Source organism: Octodon degus, unplaced genomic scaffold (assembly GCF_000260255.1).
Source record: "Octodon degus isolate 3935 unplaced genomic scaffold, OctDeg1.0 scaffold00093, whole genome shotgun sequence".
NCBI lineage: Eukaryota > Metazoa > Chordata > Mammalia > Rodentia > Octodontidae > Octodon > Octodon degus.
Genome location: NW_004524669.1, coordinates 612262 through 628629, shown reverse-complemented (window position 1 = coordinate 628629; position 16368 = coordinate 612262). Strand labels below are relative to the sequence as shown.

The following is a 16368-nucleotide window of genomic DNA, read 5'->3' as shown; positions in this document are numbered from 1 at the left end:
TTCAATCCCCGGTTCCGAAAAAATAAAGAAAAAGAGTCGGGAAAAATGACATAAAGAATATGTATTCTTTTCATGTACTGGTGATGAAGAAATGCAGAAAGATATTGTATCATAAGATTGATCTTTTCAACTGTGTAACCTTAGATGCGCCTGCTTTTTCTGGTTCTCAGTTATCTGTCTAGGTACTGGGATCATCTTTATAAGCTGAAATAAAAGGCTACACAGAACCTGCCCCACACACAAGGCCGTAGGTGCCATACATATAAAATTATACACAAATAGATATTTTTTGATTGTGCTAAGTGAAACAAAACCCAAGAACCCAACTACTATGAATTACTTAATTGGAACAAGTTAAGGCAAACAGCCCAAAATATACAATTCTCTGAAGGAATAAAACCTTTCTCAAAGACTGAGATGCACTGACAACTGAAGCTAGCTGTCACAAAAGCAACACTTAAAATGTTTTTGTATTAATTTTTGGGTCTTACACATGTATTTGCCCTCCTGAGAACCATGCCCATAAGTTTCACTGTTTTCAGAAGAATTGCAGAAAATTCATTTTATTCAAGCACTGAGGAAAAGAGACTTCATTCTGGAATGGCAAAAAATAATGGTTTTCCTGAAAGTCACAATATATTGATGACTCTTCGGCAACATTTTACAGGATTTTCAAAGTACAGGAATTTGAAAAATGAAATCAAATTCAATTCCATAGCCTCAATGCAGTGTTACAGATCATGGAAAAAAGTAAAATAGGAAAGAAAATCTAAAATAACTGTCCTATACTCATTGTACTGCAACAGATAAAAAAGAGGTTTTAAAATTTTATTGTCCTGCTTAGGCAGACTGCAGCAGCTAGGTTTGATCTCCGTGTGCTGTGCCAGCCCTGCCCCCAGAGTGCGCTGAGACAGTGATTGAGACTGGGCGTGGAGGTGCCTGCCTGTAATCCCAGCGCTTGGGAGGCTGAAAACAGGAGGAGCACTAAGAATCTGATCTTTGTAGTGAGACCCTGTACCAAATATCTAAAATAAAATTTAATTGTCTAAAAAAACAAAACAAAACAAAACAAAACAACCTCCAAAGGCCTGGACTTTTTCTTTCATCTCTACTTGAAATTATCATTTTAACTTTTACTACTGAAAAATACCTATTTTAGCTAAACAAAATTGCTATCTGAAGAATGTCTCTTACCCTTTCTCCCCAAACACAGAAGGTATGGGTATAACTTAAGATCCCTCACGGTTTAAAAATCTTTAAATATCTCTTTGTAGTAACTCCATAATCCTATAGTAATCTTTTAGGTCTTTGCAGTTTTTGGGGTGTGTGTGTGTGTGTGTGTGTGTGTGTGTGTGTGTGTGTTTGGTGCGGGGTCTCACTGAGCAGCTTGGACTCTAGTGATCCTCCTGTTTTCAGCCTCCCCAGCACTGAGATTACAGGCGTGCACCACCATGCCCGGACTCATTCACCAGCTCAGTGCACCCCGCGGGGGGTGCTGGCGATAGAACCCTGGTCCCTGTGCTTGCCAAAGCAGGCCTTTAGTCCACTGAGCTATCTTGCTGGCCCTTCTTTGTAGTTTCAGCCACTTAAAAAAGTAGATGACAGCTGGCATGGTGGCACATGCTCACAATCCCAGCTCTTGGGAGGCTGAGACAGGGGGACTGCTGCAAAACCAAGGACAGTCTGGCTAGACAGCGAGGTCAATGCCTCTCTCACATAAGTGAGAGACCCAAACAAAACAAACGAATAAATGCACAGATAAATAGATGAGACACAAACAAAACAAGACAAAACCACCAGCAATTCTTGCAGGCTTATGACTGCTGCAGAATGTGCTGGCTGCCCCTGCACCTCACCCTTGCACAAAACCCCGCTGCTATTCCTGCGTGCGGACTGCAGAGGGCGTGCGCGGCGGCTGTCTTCACAGGGCTCAGCAGCCTAACTCCTCTTTTCTGGCTGCACTTGAGTTCTGCCTCGCTCCCACACCTCCTTGGGTACTGGTGGATAATTCCGTTCCTCTCCTTGGAAGGGTTTGTGCCTGCTTCCTGAAAAGTCTTCACAGAGGTTAACCCTAAACCCTAAACTCAATGAGTCGTCCTCACTTAACCAGGCCAACCCAGAACCCCACCACTTAGGCAGTCCACTTTGCACACCTCAGGGGCCTTCTCAGAGCAACAGGGAGCCCTGCTGTGCTCTGCTTCTTCCCTAATTAAGCTAAGTGAAGCTAGGTAAATCCAGACTTTGTAACTGGGCGCCTCACTCCTTGAAGACAAAAAAGCAGGACAGACAGGAAGTCTGCTGAGCCTTGGCCTGCAGGAAGCTCAGGAGAACAGGAGCAGTCCTGGCCCTTCTTCAGAAGTGCGGAGGGGGACATCGCTGCCGTGCAGGACCCTGCAGCTGATCTCCTAGCAACCCCTGACTGGTTCAACTTTCTAAATGTTCACTGCCCATTGCTTCCCAAGTGCATCGAAAGACATGAAAACGCCTGCCTGCTGGATAAGTTATAAACAGTACCTTTTTCCCTGGAGAAAAGAGGCCCACATACTGCAGCTAAAACAGCAGCCCAAAGAGCCCGCTGCAAAGATGCGCAGAGCAGACAGACTCCTCCACTACAACTGCAAGGAAGAGGTCAAGTGAAGGAAGGATGAACAGCTCAGCTGTCTAAGTGCCTGCCTGGCAAGCGCAATGCCCCAGGTTCGATGCCCAGTACCACACAATGTGCCCTGGCCCCATGCTGAGCGGACCACTGAAACTGGGTGTGGTAACACACACTGGTAATCCCGGCGCTGGGGAGGTTAAAACAGCAAGAGGTTCACTGTGAGTTCAAACTGTATACCAAGACCCTATACCAAATAAATTAAAAAAAAAAAAAAAAAAAGTTAAAACAGCAAGAGGTTCACTGTGAGTTCAAACTGTATACCAAGACCCTATACCAAATAAATTAAAAAAAAAAAAAAAAAAAGAAGTTAAAATCCTATGCCCTTGTATATACAAAACTACTTCTGTATTAACTCTGGAAAGGGGGCAAGGGTTTATTTCCAGTGCCTGTGGACCGGGTGGCTTTTTAGTTGTCATTTTGTGTTGCTGAGACCCAGGGTGTCTGGTTGGATTTTAGAATGGAGATGACCTAAAGGACAATTTAAAACTAAAAGCACATACGCGCACTCACAGGCTGTGCTCCTACCTGTATCCATCTCATCCACATTGCCAAGGAAGTCCTCAGGAGTCGTGGGGACGCTGTAGCAGCCCAAGCCCAGGCCGCTGTCTGTGCTCTGCTCCCGCGAGTGGTAGGGCCCCCTGAAGAGCAGAAGATGGAGAAAGCTGGGAGAGGCCACCGAGTACAGGCCGCAGTGAGAACGGCCACAGCAACTTGGACCAGCCGAGTCCACCCTGCTCCGATCCCAGGGAGCAAAGGGGAGAAGTCTGCAACCCCCTTCAACTTTGAAAACTACGTGCTAATATCAATGAAATCGATAAATTATAGGTAAACAACACTGACTGTTCATAGTACATCGTCACTGATTTCCTCTGCATTTCCATGGGCACATTTGAGCGTGATGCTATTTATACGAAATTAAAAAATAAAAGCAAAACTAAGTTGAATACTATGTACAGGTACCAACTCTAATGGCAGTAAGAAATACAAGTACATGAGGCACACATCAGTTGCTGCACAGTGGCTACCATGAGGAGTGAGGAAGAAACAGAAACTCGGCTTTTAGTGGCGGTGGTGGAATGGGTTTCATATTAACTGTAATATTTTATTTATTAAGAAAGTGCTGGCTATGGTGGTGCATGCCTGTAATCCCAGCACTCAGAAGGCTGAGGCAGGCGGATCATCATGAGTTTGAGGTCAGCCTGGGCTACACAAGCAAGTTCAAGACCAGCCTACACTACATAGTGAGACCCTGTCTCAAAAAAAAAAAAAAAAAGTAAGACCAGATAGAAATACAGCAAATCTGGGGAATAGGTACATGAACAATTCCTACATTATTTTTCATATTTTCCTGTACTTTAAAGTCAACTGACAGGGCTGGAGAGAAATAGCTCAGTGGCATAAGCACCTGCCTGGCAAGTGTAAGGTCCAGAGTTCAATCCTCAGTACAAAAATGTGAGGACCACCTGAGCAGCTCTCCTTGAAAGAAGAGGGACTGTCTCCATTTCGACTGAGCCTGACCCTATTTCCTCATATTGTTCAGTACAGAGCTGACTAGGACTTCTGTTTATCCTTCAGTTGGCCTTAAGCAATGTCTATTGGTCTAGCTGAGGTGCTGGTGATAGTCTTTGAAGGTGGCATGCGTGTTTCCCTGGTAACCTACACCTGCTGCTCTTTAATGTGAACTGGGTTGAGACAGGACAAAGAGCCAAGCTGGGATCGAGCCTCAAGATAGAGGCTATGACTTCCTGGGGCTTGAAAGACTACATCAAAGCTGAAGCACCAGACCCCTCAACATTAGATACTATCTCAATAGCATAAAGCAGATTACTTTCTCTGCATATCCTCTCTGCATATGGCAGAGGTAAATGTAGGCCATCCACCTAGCTCAGCTCATAGTAGTTACCTACTTCCCACAATTCTCAGTCATTTCTCCTCAAGCCATTCCTCCACTGAATAAAACTGGGTGAGGCCCTGGGTCAGCCTCTTGGTTCTGGAAAGTCATCTTTGTGGCTGGACTTAGGGCCCCTTGACTCCCCATTAATTATAAATATGTTTTAGTGTCTTTACTTTCGCCGTGGGTTGCACTGGGAGTGGTAGATTGGAATTAACTTGATGGGATTCCAGTAACGTAACTTTGGGATTACAAATATTGGCTTTTTGGACTGAGACAAGGACCTGGAAATGACTCCTACACAAAAACATCAACTGCCAGGCATGGTGGTGCACACCTATAATCCCAGCACTCAGGAGGCTGAACCAGGATTGCTATAGTCTTGAGGCCAGCCTGGGCTACAAAGTGAGTTCAAGACCAGCCTACACTGCACAGTGAGCAACCCTGGCTCAAAAAGACAAAAAAATAAATGAAGAAATAAAGTCAGCACCTGAAAAACCTATTTTATCATTATTTTGGTTGCTATTTATTTTCATTGCTCTACCTTTAATTGTACTTGGTTTTTCAGAAGTCTCTTCAAGGGTAGAAAAACACAGGAAAGGGATTGTTTCATGTTGCAGGGACTGAAAAGGCTATATTTAGGGTTGACTGCTTCTATTTGTGCAGATACTTGTGGTTAAATTAGTTTTTCCTTCTGCTGTTGTGTTCTGTCTTTTCAGAAATATCTCTTTATTCTCAGTTTTTGAACTTATTTTTTTTTAAATCTATTTATTTGGTACAGGGTCTCACTACCCAGCTCAGATTCCTAGTGATCCTCCCAGCGCTGGGATTACAGGTGTGCTCTGCCACACCTGATCGCATGGCCAGCCCAGCACACCCAGGTGTGGGGCCGGCATGGAATGTGGTATAGGGGAATAAAGTCCGGTCCCTGTGCCTGCCTAAGCAGGTGTTTAACTGCTGAAGTATCTTGCTAGCCCTCATTAATTTTTAAATTGTGAAATAATTTAGACTTCCTATGCAGAAGGGGGTGTGTGCCCTGCATCCAGCACCCTCCAGGTAATTAATATCTTACAGAATCACAGCACAATTACCTAAACTCAGAAGTTGGCACCATAGTATACTACCACCTAAACGACAGATGTCATTCACATTTCACTGCAAACATCATCTCTGAATTATTTTGTTCTCAATTTGCAATGGGCATGCTTTTATCCTGTTACAGATTAAATAAAACCACAGATTCTTCCAAGTATAATTACTAGACAATGCCATCCTGCTTAAACTAGAAGTTCATCCCATATTCAAATTTATTGACTCGGCTTTACTGCATGTCCTATCACTAATTTTTGAATCTGAGGATTTTATAAAAGTAAATGACTTCCTCTGCTCTCCTTTTCCATGACAGTTCCCCCTACTTCTTCCCTCTACTCACGTCCTCAACCTTCCAACTTTTCACCTTTTCCCAATGTAAAGAAAGAACCCCTCTAGCCTAGACCACATCAGGGAAGACCACAATAATAAACGGCACCAAACATCAACTTACCCATTGAGGAAAGGATCTGAGCTATTATTGGTGATGGATCTCATGTCTGTGGTCATGGCGGGCGGGTTGACAGCAGCCTGAACAGTGGCCATTGTCTCGGCTTCCATCGGGAGCTGCCTGCAGAGGGCGGCTTCCTAGGAGGAAGACAGAGGAATGGGAAGGGTGAGTCACCGTCACAGGATGGGGGCAGAGTATATGTCACCAGAAACCGCACACTGCTCCCCGCATACCTGACACTTTATACTCATTTCCAGTAAGTCGAAAACATCAGGAAATTATTAGCATTCTCCTTTTGAAGAAAGTCTTAGCAATAGGTCACTTTCCTTCATGCGCAAGCTAATGGGAAGCTCAGCTGACACCTGCCTCGGGGTACTTACTTCAAGACCGTCAGTGCACCCAGGCAACTGTTTAAGCACTCAGATCACAAAAGGGCCTCAGCCACATTCTCAGAGACAAGCCCATCTCTGGGGCAGATCCTCAGACCTAACCTAACTTACGTGGAGCAACTGGAACTAGACTAGCAGGTACATTCTGGTCCCTGTCAGCTCCAAGCCAGAGAAGCAGTGGGTTACGGAGCTGAGGGTCTACACTGATCTACTTCTGGAGGTTTCTGATAATAACCAGCACAGTGAAATCATTAAAAAGTTTTCTTAAAAGAAGTTAATCCAGTTTTCTACTTGATATACTGCTGACTAAATGATAGCATATGGACTTTATTAGCAAAAAACACACTGCAAGCATTATTTTTAAAGCTAGCACAGCAGGTCTTTGCCAAAGAGGGTCAATTCAAAAGGTTATAAATTTATTGACTATAATTACTTTCTCTGGGTGTCAGCCTAGGAGCCTCGCCCATTTTGAAAAACATGATGGGGCATCAGAGGCCTTTTAAATTTGCTGCTGTTTCCAGAGAATAACACTTGTGCGTGTTGATACTTGCACCGAGCACCAAGGCTGGGCCCTTTTCCAGACCTAGACCTATCAGTTTTCTACTTTCCAAGCCGCAGTCTTTGGTCTCGACTTCCCTCAGGCTGCAGAACCATGGCCACAATGGCAAACAGAACGGACGGGCCAGCTAAGTTACAGTGTCTCTCAGATCTCTTCCAGGCCTAACAAGCCACTTTTGAGGGTAACTGCTGTCTGGACAAGCCCTAGTGAAGTCATCAGCTATGAAAACTTCTAGTTACTAGAGCTCACTCACCATGCTGTTACTAAGAGTTATGGAAACCTGACCCATAAACAGCGAGGGACCTGACTGATGGGAAACTGCACTGTTAACTCATATGAAAGTAAAATACTCTAGCTAGGAAGGGCCTCTGCTTCACTTCTGTTCATCTAGATTGTAAGGACTCAGACCATTTAACCAATTTCATTCAGTAATCCATAAAAAGAAAATTTTAAAATGGAGATATCTTTAAAACACAAGTTTAGTCCATTATCCAACTCCTAGAAATAGCTTCTGAACAAATCTAGAAGAGTTCAATTATTTTCTGAGAGTTGTTTTTACATGGCAGATAGCATGTCTTAGAAACTTTATTATCCAACAAAGCCTTTCTGAAAGCCTCCTGGAGAAGAACACAGACGAAGACTGGAATGAAGAACGTGGAGTGTACAGCCCCAACCACATCTTAAGAAGTCTCTGCGTGAAAACGTGGTCAGCGACATGAGTCAAGTTCTTTTGGTACCGGAGACTGAAGCCGGGGAGCACCATTCCCAGCCCACTGTGCACTGAGGAGGGTCTCAGCCAGGCGGGGCTCAAACCTGCCATCCCCCTACTCTGCCTTCCAGAGCCCTGGGATTACAGCTCGGTGCCATTGGGCCTGGTTTAATATTTAGTTCTTTGTAAATTGAGGGGGCAAGAATCCTTTATTTATCAAGCATTCTGAATAAATGTGTGACTTACTTCTACATAGAAACCCCTTTAAACACAAAAGCTGATTAAGACGGCTGCATTGCTTCAAGTTTCACAAAGTTTTATCATATATATTTGAAGAGTACAGATTGAACACATAATTTCTAAGAGGTCTGAACTTAAATACAGTAAAAAATCATTTCTGGAACTTTATGGAATTAATAATAATTATCCCTTTACCTGTAATGACATGCAAATCATATTTAAATTATTACAAAATTTGAGAACTGCATATAAAATATATCATTTTAATATGAAAATGTAAAGTATGTGCAGTACACTAGGGAAAGTGTTACATCTCCCATTTCATCTAATTTTAATCCCCCCCCCCCCCGAACCAGGGATTGAACTCAGATCCTTGCGTTTGCCAGTCAAGCGCTTATCCTACTGAGCCATCTCCCCGGCCCCTTTTGATTGGTTTTTGTTTGATATTTTTGAGATACGGTCTCACTATGGAGTCCTGGCTGATCTTGAACTCACTATGTAGTCCAGGCTGCCTTCAAACTTGTAGCAATCTTCCTGCCCCAGCCACCTGAGGGCAGGGACTACAGGTATGTACCACCAGGCGGGCTTCCTCTGATCTAAATTCAAGAACACTGAAGTTCATTCTTCATTACCAGTGCCATTCCTAATTACCATGCAGACCTGACAGCCGCATCACCAGAGGAGGAAACACTACTTTCCATTGAGAGGGGCTGACAGGCTTCTTTTCTGCCTTCAACGACTAAGACAAGTCAGAACTGCCTGAATAACAGTAACAACTTTGAAGAATTAATCAGCCACTCTCAGAAAGTTGTTATGTACAGTACACTTCCTCTAAGACTATTCCATGACCACTCTTGGGTCACAAAGTCATTGCACACAGCAGCTGGAGGCAACCATGTGGCCCCTGCTTCCTGCCCTCTTCAACAGAAACTGGGGCAGGTCCCTGCTGAAGTCACCACCCACTCCAGTCTCCTGGGTCTCCACTGTCCCTCCCACAGGGGCCATCCATACCACACCTCTCACTGCTTGGACCCCTCAGGTCTTTCCAAAGCTCATCTCTTCCCTCCCCTCCCAGCTCTCGAAAAATAACTTCCTCAGAGAAGTCTCAAAAAGGGCCTCACCTCTGTTACTTCAAAGTTGCCCACCCCGTGGGGCTGCTGTGACATTACAGATGCTACAACGGTGTCTGCCTTCGAAGCTCACTTACTAAATGCTTAATTAATGATTATTTTTAGCTTGCATGTTATGTTCCAATCTCAAAAATAGAAATAAACACTTTTAGGATTGCGGTGTAGCTCAACAGTAGAGTATTAGCATTGGATATGTGAGACTCTGGGTTTGATTCCCAGCATCACAAAAAAAAATTAATTAACTGATTAAGCAACTTGAAAGTCACATGACCACATGAAACTGATCCACTGAGAGGTAAGACATGACTTTCTGGTCCACTTTCACCCTGGTGAGATTAAACCAAAGCATAACATTTCTCATAAGGCTAAGAAAACAATTTTCAAAAACAAACTTAGAAACCTTTTGTGTAACATAAAATTAGCTTTGAGCTGGGAAAGGGGATACACACCTATGATTTTAGCACTTGGGAAGGTGAGGCAGGACAATCCATATGAGTTTGAAGCCAGTTTGTGCTACATAGTAAGTCTGAGTCCAGCCTGAACTACATGCAGCAGCAAGATCCTATCTCAAAAACTTATTAAAACAATAATAACACAACACAAAATACAAACTACTGAGACTAGTGAGTGCCAGTTACTGTCTTATACAGCAACACCTCATGAGACAATATCCTGCTTTCATGGGACATTCTATAAGACTGGCCATTGAAGAATGAGGGCTGAGGCCCAAGCCTTGGGGACTTTGTGTTCCTGGTACCACCATGTTCCAAACTCCTTCTTGTGTGAAGAAGCGGCCACCATTGCTTCTCTAGGTGTCCCACCAACCTCCTTGCCTCGTCAGAACCTCATGTGGCAGACTATAGGCAGCTTTTGGTCAACACTTTACCAAATGTGACCAGAAAAGAATCTTCAGTACTGAGAGGAGCTGATATAGCACTCCTTAACTACTAATGACTCCAGGAAGACACCATGGCCCTCAAACTATTAATGGACTGTCTTTTGAGAGAAGGAAGAACCTTTCCATTCTAGAGCTGAGGCAGACGGGATGAAGAACTTGCCAGTTAGCAGCCAGCTGTCAGGGGAAATGGCTGGTTCTCAGTTCTCTGAGACACTGGCCACTGCATTTCACAAGCAGTAGTTCAAGGCTTAATGCTATTAGACATGTCCTAGGCTGAGCACAGAAAGGGACCCCAGTGAAGAGGAAAAACTGTCTTTGGAATCAGAAAGATTGGAGTTTGAATGTTAGTTCACTTATGATATAGTTGTGACACTGAACTAAATTCTTTTTCTTGGGGCTGGGGAGATGGCTCAGTAGAATAAGCGCTTCCCTGGCAAGTGCAAGGGTCTGAGTTCAATCCCCAGTTCTGCCAAATAATAATAATAATAATAAATAATTTTTTAAAAAATACACTTAGTACAGGGCCTACAGGGTCTATTTATTTTTTTGGACTAAATTCTTAAACTTTACAGTTTGTTCCTCAAAAATATTAAATAAATAAATAGATGGTCCATAAGACCTATCCTGTTGGACTACTACAGAGATAAGAAGCATACTTATAAATTATTTCAGGAACGAGCTGCTGGTGGTATCAGTGGTCTGGGAAGCAGGGACACTGCTTCATACTGTGTGGGGCTCTGTCCCCAGCACACTGACATGCCATTTCACTTCATTCTCATGAAAGCCCAACTGTCTTCATTTGACAGAAGAGGTCAGGAAGGCACAGCAGGAATACAACTTTTCCCAAGATCCCGTGGGTCAGAATGCACAGAGGAGGATCTAAATCCAGGCTGTCTAGCTTCTGAGTCCATTCTGGGAACCACCAGTGATGGTGTGGCAAAGAAGAGAGAGCTGGGGCATGAGGTGGGAGGGCCTCAGGTTGGGGCCCTTTCACCTACTGGCTGCGAGGCTTGGGCAAGTTCCTCCATTTCTCTGGGTCTGTTTTCCCAGCTATAAAATGGAAATGCTAACTGTTCTACCTCAGACCACTGAAAGGAGACTGATGAAGTAGCCTGACGTTTAACAGTGTTGAACTCTTTTTCTTCCTAAAGTGGGAAACAGCGAACAAACAAGCAAACGGACATCCTCTTTGATGCCATCAAGCTGAGATGTAAATTCAGACTTTAAAGTAGTCCTGCCCCAGTCCTTTCCCTCCCCCATTTGTTTTATTTTCTTCTCTATGTCTTAGCTTAGATTGGAAAGACTATCACAAAATAAGGGCTGGAGGATCTCTTTCTGGTCATGCATTTGACCTCATAGGGAAAAAAAAAAAAATGTTGAGTTAAAACAAAAACAAAAACCCTCTCCTAGTGGCACTTAGGAGGCAGAGGCTAGAGGACTGCTGTGAGTTGAGGCCAACCTACAAGGTACATAGCGAATTCAAGGCCAGTGTGAATGACAAGGCAAGATCCTTGTCTTAAAAAAAGGGGAGAAAAAAAAGGGGGGGGACAGGGAGGTGTATACAATAGCTGTAGGATGGAGGGTGGGAGGAGCAAATGCTCTTCGGGAGTTGAAGATGTATGTCCCTGGAAGCAAACCTCAGGCCTCCTTGCCTCCAACTCCTACTGCCCTATGGCTCTTCCTTGGGATATTTATTTTATTTATTTATTTATTTATTTATTATTTTAGGGAAGGGTCTACAGGGTGTTCAGGGTCTCACTGTCTCACTACTAGACGGGACTCATAGTGATCCGCCTGTTTACAGCCTCCCAAGAGCTGGGATTACAGGAGCGCCCACCATGCCCAGCCTCAATTGCTGTCTCAGCGCCCCAGGGGCAGGGCCGGCAGGACAGGACCCGGAATTGAATCGCAGCCCCTGTGCCTGCTTGCAGGCGCTTTAATCCACTGACCGGCCCCTTCCTTGAGATAAATCAACTGAAGAGGTGAGAAAGTACCTAGTCTCAAAAGCCCCCAAGCCCATGGGTCCCAGGCGGAGGGGTCCTCCCCTCAGGGTGCTCCTCCCCACTGGAGTGCACTTCACAGAGAAATGAATGACAAGCTCTCCTGAGTGTACTCAGCCTGATCTAAGTGTGTGTGACAGAGATTAAACCTAAACGGAATACTAGATTGTTTTAATTATAAAGGGTGGAGTAAGTAGAGACAAATGAAAAGAAGGAAAAAAAAAATAAGACAATGTTTTAAAATCTTAACATTAAAATAGTCTGGTGCAAAGGATGGTTGTTCTCTGCTAAAACCCCGAGGGACTTCAGAGGCAGAAAGTTGAATTATTTACCTTCTTTGGGGAGGTGGGGACATTCCTGATGTAAATCTCTTTTTAACTCTGTGCCAAGAGATTCTAGAAATTCACTGTCACATTTCCTAGAGCCTCCCTTTTTGAAATCTCTCGCCATACATGCTCAGCTGCCAGACTATTGCTATAAAAGAACAGGGTTGAAACTCTGATACTTTTGGGAAAACATTTGTTGAGTCCATAATTACTAGCCAGAGCCATCTGCTGCTCTTTGGAATCCAGGATGTATGCAGCAACCTTACAATCCACAGTCTGCTTCTGTTGTCTCTTTGAATCACACTAAGAAAAAATTATAATTTAGATATTTTTCTCTCTTCACTTAAAAAAAGGGGGGGCTGAATGAATTTTGAAATGGAATACTTCCAACAAAAAAAAAAAAAAAAAGGAAATGGAATACTTCCTCATACTTCAATGATCTTAGGAAAATCAGAAGTTGTTTCTCCTTAGTGAAGGAAGTCTCCGTTTGAAAGCTGCATTCAACTTACAATGCTTTTGACAATGACCACTTTCTTTTGTTATTTACTTGTTCATTTTAATTAACAAAAACCATAGCTTGTTATCCCGTCCAGCAGGTTGATTTGAGCAAAGGGAGTCTTTCATTAAAAGTGGGTTCTTCCTGAGACTTGTAGGCAAAGATAATGTTCGACAAAAGCTGAAGTGAGAACTTCACTGACATGCGCTTGGCGCCTAAGTGCATTTGCTGAGCCTGTAAATAAGCCCCACTACTCAGTGTAGGAAGACAAGACCTTCGAGTCCCAGCCCACTCAGAAACCTATTGCCACGAAGCACAGTCCTGTAAACTGAGGAAGCAGCCACCTCACCACCTGATCTGCTTGGATGTGACAATTTTTAACCTCTGTAAACAGCCATTCTTTCCCTTGACAGAAAGCAGATCCTAAACCTTCCCCAGGCCAGGGCTGCTGCAGCCGGGTGGGGCCCTCCCTAGAGCCCAGGGCCTGGAACGGCTGCCTGGGGCAGCCAGCTGGCCAGCCTGCCTGGAGTGGCTGTCGAGCCCAACAGAAATCCAGAGGACCTGCCAAAAGAATTCCAAGGCCTCCTTCCTTCCTCAGCCCTATTGCCCTGGCAACCGCGGTACAGGCTTAGTCAGCATTTTTGTTTTTACCCCGATTAAGGAAAGGATGGGGGTAAACGAAGTGTGTAATTTGCTTGGAAACAGTAAGGGTTTCTCAACAATGCAATCCCTGGAAAAGGAGGCAAGGGGAGCAGGAGGCTTCGCCACGTCTGGAGGCTGACAGGAAGTCCTCTAGGTTAAAATCTTCCAGGCCAAAGCCATATCTCTGCCCATCTTTATATTTAAATGAATAATACATAAAGAAATACTCTCTCCAGATAAAGCCAAGCATGGGTTTTCATGCCAATGAATTGTTCTTTCAAATGGGTAAATAAAACTGTTAAGCCTGTTTCTTAACTTCTTACCAGTGACAAAAATTTTCCCCTTCATCTTGTAAAGGTACAATCATGCCATTTAGGATACCAAGCAACTACTCTGGAGAATTTTAAGAAGCAACCACACAATACTTTATAGTCACTGCAAGCACGTGTGGCTAAGGATATTTAAAAATGTATGCCCAGCCTGTTGTAGAAAGGATTCCAGGTACACAGGATGGATACAGACAAAGTCATGGCATGACTAATGCAGAATAACTGTCCCACAGATTAAGAAAAAAGAACTCTGGGGAGGCTGAGGCAGGAGGACCACTGTGAGTCTGAGGTCAGCCCGGATTACATAGTGAGTTCAAGGCCAGCCTGAACTATATGGTAAGATCCTATCTCAGAAAAACAAAATCAAACAAAAAAAGGAAGAAGAGGTAAAGAAACCCCATTAAAGCATGCATATATTATCAATTTTCCACAAAACAAAGGACACACAGATACATCTGAAAAGAGTGGAAAGCAATCACCAACATCATTACAGCCACGCCCTCTATGTAAGAGCACAGATTATAGTTTTCTTTTTGGATACATTCTACATTTTGGTACAATGAATGTGCGTGGCCGTTTTGTGCAATCTTGTTCATTATTACTCACGTGCAGTAAAGTTTCCACTTTGTGGTGGACGGGCCTGACCACTAAGGACCACAGAGCTGTGAAATGCTCACCACGGCAGGTGCGAATGGAGCCTCCTCTCCCTGAACTCCAGAGAGGCCTCAGGGTGCCGTCCTACCCCGACCCCTGGCTGGGCGCTCTTACCTGTTCTGGGTCCCCACGGATTTGCCTTTTTCAAAATGCCACACAAGTCGGATTATATACATGGCCTTTGGGGCTCTGCCTTCTCTCACCTAGCAAAAAAGCCTTCTTCTGTATTACCCAGATGTACAGGTATATATGTTATTTATGGTTGGTGTTGTTTGTTTTACCTTGAGATAGGGTCTCACCATATAGTGGCCTTGAATTCACTATGTAAATCCAGGCTGGCCACGAACTCAAGGCAATCCTCCTGCCTCAGCCTTGAGGCTGCTGAGATTATAGGTGTGCACGCTACTCTGGCTTCAAATTACATTTTAAAAACTAAAAAGGATTCCACTTAAAAAACAATTTGAACAAACAAAATGAGAGAAAGTAAACAACAGTTGCTTTCTGGTGCTGGGGGGGCGCTCATAGCTGTGATCCCGGCACTCTGGAGGCTGACTGAGGCAAGAGGAGCAAAGCAGATTCAAGGCCAGCCTGGCATATATAGTGAGTTCAGAGTCAGCCTGAACTACATGATAGGACTTTGTCTCCAAAAACTTTCTTTTCTAGGATTTCTTGACTGATCCTAAAGATCCCTCGCAGCCTTTGCAGAATCCAGTAAAAATCTAACTCTTATCGCTGACAATAGAGAACGGCCTTCAAAAATTTTTTTCTTCTCTAATATTTTAGACCATTCTTGTTCTAAAAGAACTAATAAGGCAGAGAGCGGCAGGCCTGTGCTACAGGTCTCCTCCCGTTGGATGCCTGCCACGTCCTGAGGTAATGCATAGATTAGCATAGGCAAGCAGTATAGACCAGTGATGTGGTTACAGCACCCAGCGCTAAGTTGTAGGGATCACAGTCAAAGGAATTCCCAATCAGTGAGCATACCAAACCTCACTGGCACTTTGATCTTAATTCTACTGCCTTTTATCAAACTGTTGGCTCACGGGAAAATATAGGAGCATCTTATGTCACTTTTGCAGACCACTGGTGTGTCTGGTCTCTCGGCTCCACTCACAAAAGTCAAACATGGCTGCCGCTGGCATCCCATGAAAAGGGGAATGGTGTTAATTGCTACCAACTTGGATTTAATTATTTCACCTCTTCTGCTAAAATATAAAGCTTATGAGGATAGCCATGTCCCACCTATTTTTCTACTACTTTCAACTACATAGAAAATGTTGGCCAAACTAATGAATGAGAAGAAAACAAATGGAAGGCATGAAAACATGTGGCTTCCATCCTCCCTTCATCCTACAGAGGTAGGCCATGCAGGAGCCTCTCTCTTGGAAATCCTCCGGGACCGCAGTGGCTCTTGCCCTGCCTTGTCCTGAGAAGACAGGACGTATGCCTGAGGATACCCCAAAGCGAGAAAAGATGCCACTGCGTGAAGGATGATGGGATGGGGAGAATAAGCAAACAGAAGACTACAGATAATCTCAAGTCTCATAAACCAAGCCTGGTGGCACTCACTGTATTCCCAGCACTTGGGAGGAGAAGGCAAGAGGATCACTCTGAGTTCCAGGCCAGCCTGGGCTACACAGTGGGTTCAAGGGCAGCCTGAAGTACATAGTGAGATCCCATCTCAAAAGAAAATAATCTCATCTCATCAGGCCTGCCACTTTCCCCATCCCTGACAATTCCTATATGATGTTGAAAAGGAGCTAACCACTGTTACTGCTAGTCCACGGTCTGCTCTTGCCCTGGTCTAAGTAAAAATTGTGAAGAGGGGCTAGGGAGATGGCTTAGCAGAATAAGTGCTTGCTTAACAAGCACAACGGCCTGAGTTCAATCCCCGGTTCTGCAAAAA

General features: G+C 44.1%; 1 protein-coding gene across 1 annotated transcript in view; it reads right to left on the bottom strand.

The window, feature by feature from the left end:
• Positions 1-16368, bottom strand: part of Wwtr1 (WW domain containing transcription regulator 1) — a 138364-nt gene that overhangs the window by 4985 nt on the left and 117011 nt on the right. The window contains exons 4-5 of the mRNA XM_004637777.2: positions 6094-6227; positions 3185-3297 (exon numbers count right to left, since the gene is read on the bottom strand). Of these exons, the coding sequence (XP_004637834.1) occupies positions 3185-3297; positions 6094-6227 (247 nt within the window). The remainder of the gene's footprint in view (positions 1-3184; positions 3298-6093; positions 6228-16368) is intronic.